This window comes from Chiloscyllium punctatum, chromosome 9 (genome assembly GCF_047496795.1).
Source record: "Chiloscyllium punctatum isolate Juve2018m chromosome 9, sChiPun1.3, whole genome shotgun sequence".
NCBI classification, from domain to species: Eukaryota; Metazoa; Chordata; class Chondrichthyes; order Orectolobiformes; family Hemiscylliidae; genus Chiloscyllium; species Chiloscyllium punctatum.
This window is the reverse complement of record NC_092747.1, coordinates 35,707,602-35,723,839: the sequence shown is the minus strand read 5'-3', so window position 1 is coordinate 35,723,839 and position 16,238 is coordinate 35,707,602. Positions and strand designations below refer to the sequence as shown.

The following is a 16,238-nucleotide window of genomic DNA, read 5'->3' as shown; positions in this document are numbered from 1 at the left end:
GACCCACACAATGTTGTTGGCAGGGACAGAATTCCAGGATTTTGGCCTAGTAACAATGCAGAAAGGAGAATACATTTCTAAATCAGAATGGTCAGTGGCTTGGAGGGGACCTTGCTTGTGGTAGTGTTTCTATATATCTGTTGCCCTTGTCCTTCTAGGCGTAAGTAGTTTGGAAAGTGCTGTTCAAAGGGACCTTGTTGAATTTTGTGAATGGTACACACTGCTGCTATTGAACATTGGTGGATGGATCGTGGAAGCTTATGGATGTGGTACCAATCAAGTGAATTCCTTTGTTCTTCTAGACTATTGCACTCATTCAGGCAAGTGGGGAGTTTTCCATCACACTCTGGACTTGTTCTTTGTAGATGGTGGACAGATTTTGGAAAATCAGGTGCTGAGTGACTTGCTGCTCTTGCAGCAATGGCTTTAACATGGCTCATCCAGTTCAGTTTCTGGTCAATGGTAACCCCCAGGATGTTGACAGCGAAGGATTCAGTGATGGTGACAATATTGAATGTCAAGGGGTGACGATTAAATTGCCTCTTACTGGGAATAGTCATTGCCTGATATTTGTGTGGTGGGAATGTTACTTGCCACGTTTTAGCAGCAAGTATGGTTATTGTCCAACTCTCGCTGCATTTGAACATGGAATGCTTTGGTACCTGCTGAGTTAGCATGGTGGCTCAGTGGTTAGCACTGCAGCCTCACAGCACAAGGGACCTGGGTTAGATTCCTGCCTCGGGAGATTGTGCAAACTCCACACAGATAGCTATTCTCCTAGTGTCTGCGGGGGTTTCCTCCTGATGCTCTGGTTTCCTCCCAAAACCCAAAGATGTGCAGGTTGGATGGACAGGCCAAGCTATATTGCCCATAGTGCTCAGGGATGTATAGGTTAGGTGCATTAATCGGTAAATCTGGGATAGGGAAATGGGTCTGGGTGTGATACTCTGAGGGTCAGTGTGGACTTGTTGGGCCAAATGTCCTGTTTCCACACTGTAGGAAATCTATGATCTATTCTATGAGTCAGAAATGGGCTAAACATGGCACAAATCGTGGATGAACATCCCCACTTCTGATTTTATGGTAGAGGGAAAGTTATTGATGAAGCAGCTGAAGTTGGCTGGGCCTAGGTCACTACCCTGAGGAATCCCTCCAGAGATGCCCTGGAGCTGAGATCATTGACCTCACACAAAAAGCCATATTTGGTCAAATGCAACCTGGATATCAAGGGCAACTAGTAACCACCATCTCTGGGACATGTGACCTATAAGTTTTAACTAGGGTCAAGAATTGGGAACCCAAGAATGGGAAAGGAATGTTAGGAGGGTTAGATGAAGGAATATGGGAGGGTGTTCACATGGACCAGTTAGCCTAATTAGCATTTGCTCAATATGCAGGTCATGTTATTTGATTAACAAAATCAGCTACTTTATGGGATATCTGATATAATCAACATCAGAAACAATGAATCTATGCAAAAAAAAAATCAATAGATCTAATTGAAAAGTTCTGGAATAAATACTTACTGGGTCAATTTCAGTTCAGACTCTCATTCTTTATAATAGAAAAAATGACAAAATAGCAGATTTGTTCAAATATTAATTTGATTTCATCTCCATTTTGTAATTCAACTTCTGTATTATAATCCCCAAAAGAACTGTACTGCTAATAACTTTATCTTTGTTATTCAATGATTCTTCTAGGATATTAATAATTTAATTTGATTAATTCCTTTAGAAATGATTAATAAAAATTCAGCATGGAGAACAAAGCAGGATAGCTCTATTAAAAGCTTTAAAAATCGATGTTATCTATCGTCAATGTGTTGCTTACACTGATAGATATGCAGGAAAGTTTCCCCTAGCTTGCTACTCAGGAGAGGATCTGGGAGATCTCGAAAGAACTGCTTCAGCATATCGGCTACATCATAGGCACACTGATCTTCATAACTAACATTGTCTGGAGAAGCTTCGTTCATCTGTCGAAGAGCTTGAATTCGGGATTTGGCCCCAGATTTCCGAAACAGACCCACCTGGAATAAAATAGAAGTATTAAAATGGAAAAATATCAATTAGCTGTAAGTGTGCTGTAAATTATTAAATTCACTAACTTCCAGGTTAGAGCCAATAGTTGTAAAATGACACTTAAACATCTGCAACAATAAGTCATAGGATTCATTATCATGCGTGGGAGACAAATGAGTGAATTGCATGTTTGCCAACTCAATCAGCTGTTCAGCAGTTACTTAGTAAGTTCAAGATATCCTCATAATTGATACTCAGATGTTTAATCTTCATGTGCTCATCTTCAGCACAAACCCATTCATTTTTAAAAAATGAACAGCTTCCTCTTAATTGTCATATCCCTTCCTGGAGAAAACAGATGATAGAGAGTGGTTATGATCTGTAAAGGGAATACAAAATATAAGTGTGGACATATCCACAGCCATTTAAGATTTCCACAATATGCGACGCAGGCAGTTTTTGGTGGCCTGAGAGTTTTCTTTCTCGGTTGAATACTGGACCATATTTCAATTGGGTGCTTTTCAATGCGGGCAAAGGTGAGGATTGAAGTTGCTGGAGAGTCAGAGTTGAAAAGTGTAGTGCTGGAAAAGCACAGCAGATCAGGCAGCATCCGAGAAGCAGGAGAGTTGGTGTTTCGGGCATAAGCCCTTCATCTTGACATTGAACATTTCTCTCTGCTGAACTCTACCCACTTGATTCCACATCTTCAGTTAAAGAAAAAATACCCACATTTGCTTGCCTGTACTACCAGCCAACCAAAGTTTAATAATTTCCCATCCAATTTAGAAAACTGTAGTATATATCCCTCACTCCACAAAACCTGGCCAGTTAGTTCCATGAAATGGTTAGCAAATTTTCTCATGAAAGCTGACATGACACAGAAGATATTACACCAAATATAAATTTTGATGTCAATTACATCTATGATGTTCTGGTCAGTTTCAATACATTCATTCATGTACCTGATCTAGACAGTGGTTCCTTAGGTAACGCATGGCTTGCTGAATGCTCTGAGGGAGAGGCTGTCCTGTCCTCTGTACATGAACTACCAAAGGCACACCAAAGACATTCTTGTCTTTGTAGTCAGGTACTTTCACTCTCTTCATGAATTTGGGCACAGACCTGCAAGAAACCACATGACGTTGCTTACTAAAGATGACATGGTCCATTTAAGCACATGACAGAAATACCCTGCTTATTGTTGAAAATAATGTCAAATGTTAACTTAAAAATATACCACAAATACATGATTTAAAGAAATAAAGAACATGTTTTTTGATTGGATTTGATTTATTGTAGTCATATGTAACTAAGTACAGTGAAAAGCCTTGCTTTTTAAAAAAGCTTTTTTTTGGTAATCTGAGAATATTCACTTCCTGTCAGCAATTGTTATTATTGCAGAGAAGTCAGGAAACCAACAAACATTAAAAGATATACTTTTTGTTAAACATTTTATGAAGTCTACATTCTAAATTATAGTTGAGCAAGAACTACACAAAAAGCTTTTCCAATTCACCAGACTATTACTGATTCATGAACATTGATCAGACTGGACATGATTGGAATGAAATCGCTTCAAAACATAAATTAATTTACATGAGCTCTTCTAACATACCATCCTGCTGCCTGAAATCTACGAATATGACTGCCACTGTAGAACAGCAAGAGGTCATTCAGCCAACTGAGCCTCTTCACCATTTAATTAGATAATGCTCCCTGTATTATAACACCAATTTAAATCGGCCTGGATCGAGGAGTTGGCATTAAAGAGAAAACAATCATGGTGGTTTAGCACTCCAATCATGACCAATGGAAGCAATTATAACTTATATGTTGCATAACGAGATAATTTTAGACAGCAGATTTTTAAAATGCTTTCAGCAAGTTGCTATCATGAAGTATATGAATTCTCAAGGTGCTTCACATGAATGAATTATTAAACAAATGTATAAGACTAAGACAAATAAGGCTAGATGACGAAAAGCTTAAAGAGTTAGGTTGTAAGAAGTTCATAGCTCCTTGAAAGTAGAGTCACAGGTAGATAGGTTAGTAAAGGTGGCATTTGGTATGCTTTCCTTTATTGGTCAGAGTATTGAGTACAGGAGTTGGGAGGTCATGCTACGGCTGTACAGGACATTGGTTAGGCCACTGTTGGAATACTGCATGCACTTCTGGTCTCCTTCCTATCGGAAAGATGTTGTGAAACTTGAAAGGGTTCAGAAAAGATTTAAAAGGATGTTGCCAGGGTTGGAGGATTTGAGCTATGGGGAGAGACTGAACAGGCGGGGGCTGTTTTCCCTGGAGACTGAGGGGTGACTTTATAGAGGTTTACAAAATTATGAGGGGCCTGGATAGAATAAATAGACAAAGTCTTTTCCCTGGGGTCGGGGAGTCCAGAACTAGAGGGCATAAGGCTTAGGGTGAGAGGGGAAAGATATATTAAAAAAAAAGAGACCTAAGGGGCAACTTTTTCACAGAGGGTGGTACATGTATGGAATCAACTGCCAGAGGAAATGGTGGAGGCTGGTACAATTGCAACATTTAAGAGGCATTTGGATGGGTATATGAATAGGAAGAGTTTGGAGGGATATGGGCCAGGTGCTGGCAGGTGGGACTAGATAGGGTTGGGATATCTGGTTGGCATGGACGGGTTGGACCAAAGGGTCTGTTTTCAAGCTGTACATCTCTATGACTCTGAGTGTCTAAAAAGATGGAATAATAAGAGGAGGATAGGTTTAAGGAGCCAAACCTCTATCATTGGCAACTGAAAGCAAGCCACCAATGGTAGATTGTGTAAAAAGCACAGATAAGAAAGAGGACAGAATTTGAGGAACTCAAGATACTCATGGGAGAATACATGGCTCTTAATTATCACCAATCTTGTGCTATTTGCATTGGTTAAAATGTGTTGAGAACGTGAGAAGGTGACATCTCTGACTGGCCAGCATTTATTTCTGTTCCTTGTAGCCTGCTATTGCTTCTGGCAGGGGCACCTGCATCCCCCATTGAACCAGGGTTGCTCCCCTAGTTTAATGGCAATGGTAGAATCGGGGACATGCCAGACCATGAGGTTGCAGATTGTGCTGGAGTACAACCTGACGTCTAACAGCGCCTCACGGATGCCCGGTCTTGAGTTGCTGGATCTGTTTGAAATCCATCCTATTTAGCATTGTGATAGTGCCACAGAATACAGTGGAGGATATTCTCAATGCGAAGGTGGGGTTTTATCTCCACAAGGACTGTACAGTGATCATGCTTTGCTGTTGATCAAATCAATATGACCAGCTTCCAAAGGAAATGGAACAGCATTCTTTTCCAGGTTAATAATTTAATTTGACATCTCTAATAACCTAGTCAAAGAGACTCACGCATTATCGTAAACACTAACGCTGCTTGATGACAGGTATAGGTGAACACTGACTTAGTTCGACAGGATGTGAAAAGTGGAGATAGATTTCCACCTTTTACAGGTCATTGCACAACGTATTTGCCGGAGCAAAGAAACATTCCAGGCTCTCTCAGACATTCTGTCTTTATTTCAACCTTTGCAGACTCAATTAAGCAGCAATATCTTGCAAGTGTTGTTTTAAACTTTAAAATGTTGCTGTGTGACTCATGGGTGAACAGAGAAAAAGAGAACAGTATTTCCTTTAATAAGTCAGGAGATTGTCAAGTGAAATCTCCAAAAAGTCTGTGAACACTGGAAAATTGGATAAGTTTTAGAAAATCTTGGAAATACTCAATACTCAACAGCATCATCTTTGGAGAGAACATCAGATTTAATCTGGAATAAAAGTAATCTTAATTATGACAATATAGCAATGCCAGTAACACCCACAACCGCTCCCCCCCCCCCCCCCGCCCCCAATGAACATTGACTAAGCAATGAGAGATCTGAGCAGTCCTCGATGTTGGCCTGTGTGTCTCAATTTGAGGACAGCCTCGAGGTTGTTTTCTTGGTTCGCCTCACGGTGATGGCAAAAAGGGAAACAAGCAAAAGATCAAGTACTACATTAAATATAGGTAAATTGTGCCTTTTCAGTAAGTACAAATAAGAGGCAAACAAAAGTTGTGTTCAGAAGACTGCGCAACTTCCTACCTGGCATTTTAGAATTCTAGGATTCCAAAATAGACTCTAGACAATCCCATTTAACCATTTAGTGTGGCAAGGGGAGGTTCTAATTGTTTTAAAAATGACAGAATTTCATCCACTTCTGATCCCTAGCAACGACCAACTTTTCAATTTATAAAACATGACAAAGACGGTTTGTGGTTTCACTGCTCTCAGACTCAAAAGATAACTCACCAGGTCCACCCATGTTTGTTTGATGGTGAATATTTCTCCATTATTGCTGTGAGTCGAAGGAGGGAAAACTTCTGCAGCAAGTTGAGCTGAGCTGCTGACTGATTGCTGATCTGTAGTGAAGCTAAAGTGAGGCTAAGTCGATGTGAAATCTGGAAACTGTGCCACCGTAACCTTTGACGTCTATAAATATTGAAAAAGTATTAAAAACAGAATTAAAGAGCTAGGTGCAGCCACATATAATTTGGAAACTTTACATTGTAAAAAGGAAAAAAAACCAAACCATTAACCATTTATTGTTTACTATTTATGCATCATTAATTTGCTGCACTATAAGTATTATGCCACAGCATCGCATCGGCAGTAGAATTTAGCTGAAACTCCCTGCTTTTTAAAATAAAAAAAATCCAAAACAACTGATCTCGAACCTGTGTCGTGGTGTGAATAATATTCTGGAGGGGTGTTCATGCACACAGGTTTGCATATTGCGCTGATAATAAGATCAATCTAGTATTCAAAGAATGTAGGAGTGAAGAGCCTAACTGGAGTTTTACTCCCACGCGTGAATAGAGGGAGATTCAAGGCATGTAATCAACTAAAGCGAGAGCACAGTAATCATTATCGTAACCATCTTGAAAAATGCACAATTTCAGAAAACAATAATGGCCTGTTGGAACGCTTCAATTAGTAACCATGTAAAAAAGAATAATGATGATCAAAGTTATAGTGGGAACCCATACATTCATAAACAGTGCCCCTTTAACTATAAAACACAGCATCACCAAGATAAGTGCAGACGCCCATGACAGGATATCCCGAAGACAAAACTACGGATAGCAACAGATTATTGCCTGTAATTCACTGCACATTAAGCCACAGCCACAGCTGATTCTTCATTGCACCCAATGTTGTGTCATCAGTTGAAATGACATGGAACCTTCCAGGAATCAGACCAGTAAGAGAAGAGTACAGTAGACCTTGTGTGCAAGAACAGTGGTACAAAATGGCATAGACCTTAGTATCGAATCAGTGATACATGGTGTCATACAAACTCATGAGACATTAGGTCGGTGATACAAAGTAACACAACCAGACAGGACATCAGACTGTTGATGCAGAAGCACACAATCTCAAAGCTTTAGATGCATTACAAAAGGAAATAGTCACCTTGGTCAGAATAAGAAACATTTGAAAATCCAAAAGTTACTGCTTTCAGGTAACTCCCATATTAATCATCAACTGTCAACCCCCTTTACCAGAGGGAAAAACAGCAACACAGTAGCTTAAGTAGTAACCTGTTGCAAACCAATTTTTCCTCTTTACTTCTCATGACTAGGGTGATAAATTTGACACACTGCTTTCACAATTGGTCAGGTCATAAAATTACTATGTATTACAAAAAAAAAATGACGGTAAGAAATAGGAATAGGTTATTCAAATCAACAAGTCTGCACTGCCATTTCAGAGGTTCATCGTTGATCTGACTCTACCTCAACATCATCCTTAAAATAATGAATTTCGTCAAAACATCACTAAGCTATACTAATAGCAAATAAGTGGAAGACGCCCAATTCAACAAGGGAAACTGCAATTGAGAAACCTGATTGAATTTATTTGTGAAATTGACATATGTGGTGGAGAAATAGGCTTGAGATAACAGATTATTCAAAAAAAGGTTAAGTTTATGAATTTCTCATCAATAACTACTTTTCAAAATCTCTAACCAAGATTCCCACTGGGAAAACGTGACTCCACTTATATCCCTTGGTCTTTGTAAATTACTTCCATACTAAGGTTTGGAAATAAAAGTGCCCAAACCAACATTGGTGGTCCTTAAAATACAATTATCTGGACAACTTCAACAATCAAAAGACAACATACAAGTTTGAATCGGTTTAAATGGAAATGATTGAGCCTCTTGAAAGGTACATTTGGTTTATATATTTCGTCTGCACTTTGCTCGGCGATGATGCATTTTGCAGTTAAAGAGGCACCATTCATAAAAATAATTTTTTTACCTATTTTAAAACTATTCCAGCATCAACTACTGGGGTGGATAAGGGGAAATCAAGTACAGCGTTGAGTTTGCACTCTCCCCTATTTTATTCTCTATCAAAGCTGATGGGGATTGAAATGTAAAATCAATGTTCTATGTGATTGGTAGATTCTAGCCTGTTGAGTCAAATTAAAAAGTACTCAACTTCCATCTATTTTATTAAGGTACTTTTTTGTCCCGCCAAATCAACCACCACAAATATAGTTCTAAGTGGACAAAATGATCAATATGATCAATTGTTGCATCTATTGACAGTTTATTTAAATGCCAAACTAAAGCTGTATGATTTGGTCATTTTTTCTCCTGCAAGTCTCAGGTTTATTACCAAATTGAAAAGAAAGCTCTAGCTTTTTACTTTGGATTCCCAAATGATATAACAATTTTCCTTCTAATGAAGGAAAATCTATTTAAAGATACAAAGAATCATTAGCTGCTTCAAGTAGTACTCCCTTATGCGCACAGCAATCATGTCCACATTAATAAACCAGTTAAATGTGCTCGGTGGTCTAAATTGCTATTAGAAAGCAGATTGTAAGAGAATGTTAACTGGGAAAACCAATTGGCTGTCTTATTGACATCTCAGCACTGGATTAGTTATATGCATTGATTTTTCTGCATAGTCAATAAATTAATTGACACAAAAAAAAATCAAGACTCACTTTTCATTTGTACCAGCAATTTTCATCTTCCCAGCTGGAATAAGGCAGAATAACATTTTGGCTACTAACCTGCTAGGTCTGGTTAAAGATGCCCCTACCCCAGAGTCCCTACGGTCTCTTAGTCCTACAGCTTCAGATTCATTCAGGGATTGACCATCTCGATCAAGGTCACTGGGTGTAGTCTGACCATCTGACATAGAATGCCTTTCAAAGTCAAGCATTATTTGATTGGACGTGTGGAATTGGCGTTCACAGACAGAGAGCTCATCATCCTGTATTTCAGGTAACACGTTTCTTGACCAGTGGTCTACAATCTGTTGCAGTCCATTCACATGCTGTAAGATATCATCTAAGTGAGGAAAAATATCTTCTTTTTCCAAGTCCATCAAATCACCAGTGCTGGCATATAAATGGGATCCAGGTACGTTGTCATAGATGCTGATCCTGCTTCCCTTTGGATAGCAATTCTTGGGTTTGTTAATGTTGCATTTCTGTTTTCCAAGAGAGATGCTTCCAGTTCGCCAGTTTACAGGATTGTAGTTGTCAGTCGGAGAAAGGCTTTCAATGGAGAGTGCTTTTGGAAAAGTGCCTGGTTTGTGATCCTTTGGAATGTGAACAACAAGGTTTTCTTGGGAATGAAATTCATTTCTACGATTCTGATCTGCCACTTGCTTTGTTGTTGTTCCTGACATGAAATCGATGTCTTCAAGGTACATGCCACTACGTTTGTTGGTAAAACGTCTCTTCCGTGATTTTAAACATGGTGTACTTACAGCGCTGCTGCTGGTTTCAGAGTGGCTATCACTACTGGATTGAGCCAATGATGAAAATCCACTTTTGGTTGTATCTTTTGCTAAATTACTTAAGCTTCCATTGACTATCTCGATACAATGCATGGTCCTTAGTGACTCAGGCTCCTGTTGCAATACAGGTGAGCTAATAACCAATGGTCCAGAGCGCATCGTTCCCTTAAATTTATGAGAAGCTCTTGGTCTCAATGTTTCCATACGCTTTAGAAGATTCTTAGCCTTTGCTTTTGCGCTTTCAGTTTTTAGACCGAAACTATAGTTTGTAATGTCTTTTGGAGTCGGAGACAACGAGCTATTCAGTAAGGTGGAATCTGGCATTACTGCGGGTTCAGCGCAGTTTAGAAGAGATCTCTCTGGGTGTTCTGTGGTTGCACAGTTTCTTTCTACAGTTCTACCAGCTGAACTCCTGCTATCACTTCCTCCACTGCTTTCACTGTGAATGGAGGAGACTTCAGGCTCACTGAGATCAGTGAGGACACTTTCACTGCTAGTTGTATTTTTTAACTTTGTGCCACCTGCAGAAAGCTGACTGTCTTGCCTGGGAAACAGCACATCAATGTCATCCAGTCGGGACCACCTCTTACTGCTTCTTTGAAAAGTCCACTTATCGCTAATTGCGCACAAGTCATCTTCATCAGAATCCTCGCTCTGAAAGAGCAATGCAAATACAATCGTTACCTTTTTATCATATTTGACAGAACCGAATAAACAAATTACAGAAACTATGCACTTCACTGCCTTCTTCTCTTTTGTTATGCTGTAAGATTGAGCAAGATAAGAATGTTATCGGAGGTTTTATCAGATGTTGTGCACACAGGAAGTTGTAATAAAGTAGTGTCTTAGGAAACAAGCTAAAACGAACATACTTGCATAAAGACCTCTGTGGATTGACAATTCTTCGGCATTCTATTTAGTAGACAGTCAGTAGATCTACAGACAGAGTCAGTTCAAATAGATCCCAGGAGTTTGAAAAAAAAAGTGAACTGGAAAATGCCATCTCTGGAAAAAAAAGCAATGATATAGTGATGCTGGTGTCGGACTGGGGTTGACAAAGTTTAAAATCACACAACACCAGGGTATAGTCCATGAAGGAGCATTGCTCCGAGGGCTAGTACTTCCAAATAAACCTGTGGACTAGAATCTGGTGTTGGTGATTTTTAACTAAAAAAAACAGAGAGTGAACCACCCTCCCTTGCCTGGGACCGGGTTATATCATAGCCAGAACCTAGACTTCTAGAAAAGTTGGAGGGCCACAGCCCCAGAGTTATGAGCCAGCAAAGATGGAGTGGGGGGGCAATACAGGGGTCCAAGGCAAGGAACAGTGCTGAGACCTGTGATTCCTGTCTCTGTCCTTGCCCCTACCATATTGCCTCTCCCTCTCTCAAACTTTGGCTCATACAGGGCAACTCTTACTTCACAGGATTATCATGGTGTAGGAGGCCATTTGCCCATATGTGCACCAGCTCTGAGTGAGTGTTATAACTTGGCGTCATTCTCCTGCCTTTCCTAAATAGGGTTGATTGTTATTTATTTTTTTTAAAGAAAGCATGCAGTGTCCGCTAGAAGGCCCCATCAACTCTGCTTTAGCATAACTCAGCAACACATTCCAGACACCAATACTCTGTGTAAAAGGTTTCTTCCCGCATCGTATTTGCTTTTCTCGTAGGTTACCTTATGTCGGTGGCCTTTTGAGAGAGGAAACAACTTCTCCTGCCATCTACTCAGTTCAAACCCCTCATTTTGAAAGCTAGTGTCAAATTTCCTCTTCATTTTCTCCTCCACAGGTAGAATTCCCAAGAAGTATTACATTCTAATTCTTTGACTCACTATTTTCTTCACAGTTTGTGCTTCACTGGAAAAGGGATTGGTATCAGCAGGAATTTTGCAAGCCATTTGCCAACTGATCTCCTGTGAAGTCCCAATTTTCACTGCTCCATTATTGTGTCTTCAGGTGCCTAAGCCTGCAAGTGCCCCTTTAAGCCCCGCGTATCTCTACTTTGCCCTCTTTCTCAAAGTATCCTTAAAACCTACCTACCAAGCTTTTAGCCACCTGCCCCAACATGTCCTAATCATGCTCAACATCAAATTTTATCCGACAACGCGACTGAGGAGTGTTTTGGGGCTCCTTTCAATTTCAAAAGTGCTACATCATCGTAAGTTGCTGTTGTTGTAATGCCTCATTATTCACAAAATAAACAGGTGAGGGAGGTGCAGATTGCTCGGACTTACAACCTCATCTTTGAGAATTACATTCTCACAGCTGGAAACAGCAGAAAGATTGCATTGACAAACCCTCTCAAGGTCTGTTATCTTTTTATTTAGCTGAGGATTAGCAGGCCGACCGAAGTGCAAATTTGTTACACACAAAATAAAAACAAATTCCCAAAGTGAACGATTGCAGCAAGGTGGTTGTGTCCAGACATTTCACGATTAAACTTTCCGAGTAACATGCACTGCAGTGGAGAATAAGTAGCAGGCTTGCTAGAAACTCCATTTAAATCCATTGATACAATATTTAATCACATTCTTAGTTAATTTTATTGGCTATTTATTTCTTTCCCTGCAAAACCATGGCTTGGATTTGACAAGTCCGAACAACTCCAGAGCTATTAAAAACAGCTGGCGAGTTCTGATCCTGGCATTCCCCACATAAATTTAGTGAAGCTACATTCTCAACCTGGCTGGCTAAAATGCCAAAGTAGGCACCACATAGAACGCCCTCCCCCATCACCAAATCAATTTTTTGTGGCCCACAGTCCCTTCAGAGGAGTTGTGAGCTATAGTCTGAATTTGGCAACTTTTCACGGGTAAATTCAAAAGATCTTATAGAGATCATTTCCAGGCCAACTCCTGCCCCTTCAAACACCCCCTTTGGCCCCTCATACAGTTTGAGAGAGTCAATGCCAATTCAGGCTCCTCACCCAACATGTATCATGAACCATCATCAATATAACTGGTGAGCTATACAATAACAACGGCAAGTGTGGAAATGCCAAGAGAGAAAAAAAAATATCAATTTACAATTTTTTGAATGTAAAACTACTGTCCCTACAACATTATAAAGTGCTAGACAAATCAAGTTATTAAAACAGGTTTCCAACATTTTACACCTCAATCTTGCCAAAATAATCATTGAGACATTGACCAGAGATCACAGGAAACTTAGTCTATCCATTAAAGATATTAAAAATAAATTTTGAGAAGATTTGTATCTCAGGTTGAGGTTCTGGATGTAGGTTTGCTTACTGAACTGGAAGGTTTGCTTTCAGACATTTTGTCACCATACTAAGCAAAACCATCAGAAAAAGAACTGGAAATGATATCACCCACCTCAAGACACAAATAGAAAGCAGGACCTAACACCAGTGTTTCACTGGAGGCTCACTGATGTTACTTAGTATGGTGACAAATGTCTTAAAACAAACCTTCCAGCTCAATGAGCAAACTTACAACCATATTCGAACAAAGTCAACAGTTCACTTCAATTGTCAAAACTTTCTATTTGTCATCAGTCCTACTGAACTAATTTTTTATTGTTTTATTGACCTGGGTCCCAACCAAGCCTCATTATACAAGATCCTTGAACCTGTTGGACAATTGCAAAAGATGAGTCTTCTTCAATGCTACCTTAGAGGTCCCCGTACCTTCGCCAACTATAGTTGCGCCTTCCCATGCCTGACCATCGGCCAATTTCTAAGTATCTAATTTAATGTGTACAACTGCACCCTGGAACAAAGTGCTCACATAACTTTCCCTTCCTGACACATCATAATGACGAAATTCCAGCAAATGCAATCTTATGATAATTAAAATTGTTACATCACACAGGATTATACAAACAGAACAACAACAGTGATGCGGGACAATGCCCTAACAACACCATTCAGAGATATTCCCATTCCCAGAAATATTCTCAGCTACTCATTGTAGCTGCAGTTCAGACATCCCCAGGACAAGTTAGAGAAAGGAACTGACGAATATTTAAAACTGGCAATGCAGATAAACTACATTTCAAATGAAACTCATTTTATCATCAATTTCAAGTTCAAGCTCCTCCACCTGTGGAGGTATCAGTTAATATTGGATTACATCTCCAATAAGAGACAATCTAACCATCATTCCTTGAAATTCAATGGCGTTACCATCACTGAATTCCCCATTATCAACATCCTCAAGGATCACCATTTACCAAAACTTCGACTGGACTCCCCACATAAACAATGGTTACAACAGGTCAGAGGCTAGGAATACTGCGATGAGTAACTCACGTCCCGACTCCCCAAAGCCTGACCACCATCTACAAGGCACAAGTCAGGAGTGTGATGGAATATCCCCAGTTGCCTGGAACGGTGCAGCTCCAACAACCCTCAAGAATCTTGACACCATCCAGGACAAAGCAGCCCACTTGAATGGCAGGCACATCCACAAGCAACTACTCCCTCCACCACGGACACTCAGAACAGACTGCTGCTATTATCTACAAGATACACTGCAGAAATTCAAAAGATCCTCAGACAGCAGCTTCCTAACCCAAGGCCACTTCCATTTAGAAGGACAAGAGTAGCAGATACAAGGGAACATCACCACCTGAAATCTTCCTCCAAGCCACTTACCATCCTGACTTGGAAATATATTGTCATTCCTTTTCTGTCATTGGATCAGAATCCTGAAATTCCCTCCATAATGACATTGTGGGTCAATCTACAGCACGTGGACTGCAGCGGCTCAAGGCAACAGCTCACCACCACGTTTTCAAGGGCAACTAGGGATGGGCAATAAATGCTTGCCAGCCAGCGATGCCTATATCCTATGGAGTTAATACAAGGCACCATGACGACGCTTTAAGGCCATGAGTTGACATTACATTGGCACGTTACATATAAAGAGAAAAAGGGGGATATTGGGGTTGGAGCTAGAGGGCACAAAACCTTTTAACACTTCTGGGATTAAGCTCCAGATAACAGACGTGGGCTTTCTAACCACAAGTCCTTAACACTGACCTATTTATTTTGTTACCTATGTTCTGCTTTGAGGATCAACAGGCCTCACGTTAAGCTCCATCAGCAACACCCCATTGTCAATGTTGAGGCACATTTTATACAGGGAGGAGAAAGTGAGGACTGCAGATAAGAGTAGAGAGTATGATGCGGGAAAAGCACAACAGGTCAGGTAGCATCAGAGGAGCAGGAGAATCAACGGTTTGGGCATAAGCCCTTCATCAGGAATGAAGAAGGGCTTATACCTGAAATGGCAATTCTCCTGCTCCTCAGATGCTGCCTAACCTGCCGTGCTTTTCCTGCACCACACTCCTGACACACATTTTACACAGGCTGGTCTGGCAAAATCTGAAATTTTCCCCAATCAAGTTCACCTGCTCCGCATGCCAAAATTGATTGGCACATCTGGGAGGACAGTACTAAGCAGGCCCAGCAGACAAGAACATGGTATCACGTAGTGGGCGATGAACACAGTACTACCAGAACAAAGAATGAAAGCATCAGCAGTTCAATGAGCATGAAGATCACCAGGCAAGTAAAGTTACAAAAATGTCCCGTGACCTGAAAATGTTCTAGGCCCAACCACCTTCAGCCGCTTTATCAATGCCAATCCTACAGTGAATAGGTCGGAAGGGAGGATGTTCGCTGATGATTGCTCTATATTCAGCACCAATCATGACTACTCAGATACTGAAGCAGGAAATGGACAATATCCCAGGTCTGGGCTGATAAGCTGTTTTCATGCTACACAAGTATCAGGCAATGACCATCTCCAGGAGTCAATCTAACAGTTGCCCTTTGACATTCGATAGCATTAGCATAGCGCAACTCCCCACTATCAAATTCTGGAGATTTACTGTTGATGAGAAACCAATTTGGACTTGTCATACAAGTACGTCTCTACAAGAGCAGGTCAGAGCCAATGAATCCTGTAACGAGTAACTCACCTCCTGAATACCCAAAGCCTGTCTACTAAGTCAGAAATGCGATGGAATACTCCGCGCTTGCCTGGACAAGTGGGACTCCAACACAGAATGTATGGCACCATTCTGGATAAAACCACATACCTGACTGGCACCACAGCCACAAATACTCAATCCTTCCAATAGCAACACGGAGACATTTACATCACCTGCAGAAATTCACAAAGGCTTCTTATACAGTACCTTTGAAACCAAGTACCATCCGGAACAATAAGGCCATCAGAAGCATGGGAACATTACCTGAAAGTTCCCCTAAAGCCATACTTGGCAATGTGTCGCTGTTCCTTCAGTATCATTGGGTCATGATCCTGGAACATCCTCGCTAATGGCATTGTAGATGGAGTTACACTAAATGGATTCTAGTCGTTCAAGAAGTCATTCACCTCTTAGTTCCTCAAGGGCAACCA

General features: G+C 40.5%; 1 protein-coding gene across 5 annotated transcripts in view; it reads right to left on the bottom strand.

The window, feature by feature from the left end:
- stard13b (StAR related lipid transfer domain containing 13b) overlaps positions 1 to 16,238 on the bottom strand; it is a 514,228-nt gene that overhangs the window by 29,934 nt on the left and 468,056 nt on the right. For all 5 annotated transcript variants that reach the window (XM_072577224.1, XM_072577226.1, XM_072577229.1 and 2 more), the window contains 4 exons: positions 9,112 to 10,499; positions 6,331 to 6,510; positions 2,987 to 3,146; positions 1,834 to 2,032 (listed from right to left, as the gene is read on the bottom strand). In XM_072577224.1, the coding sequence (XP_072433325.1) occupies positions 1,834 to 2,032; positions 2,987 to 3,146; positions 6,331 to 6,510; positions 9,112 to 10,499 (1,927 nt within the window). The remainder of the gene's footprint in view (positions 1 to 1,833; positions 2,033 to 2,986; positions 3,147 to 6,330; positions 6,511 to 9,111; positions 10,500 to 16,238) is intronic.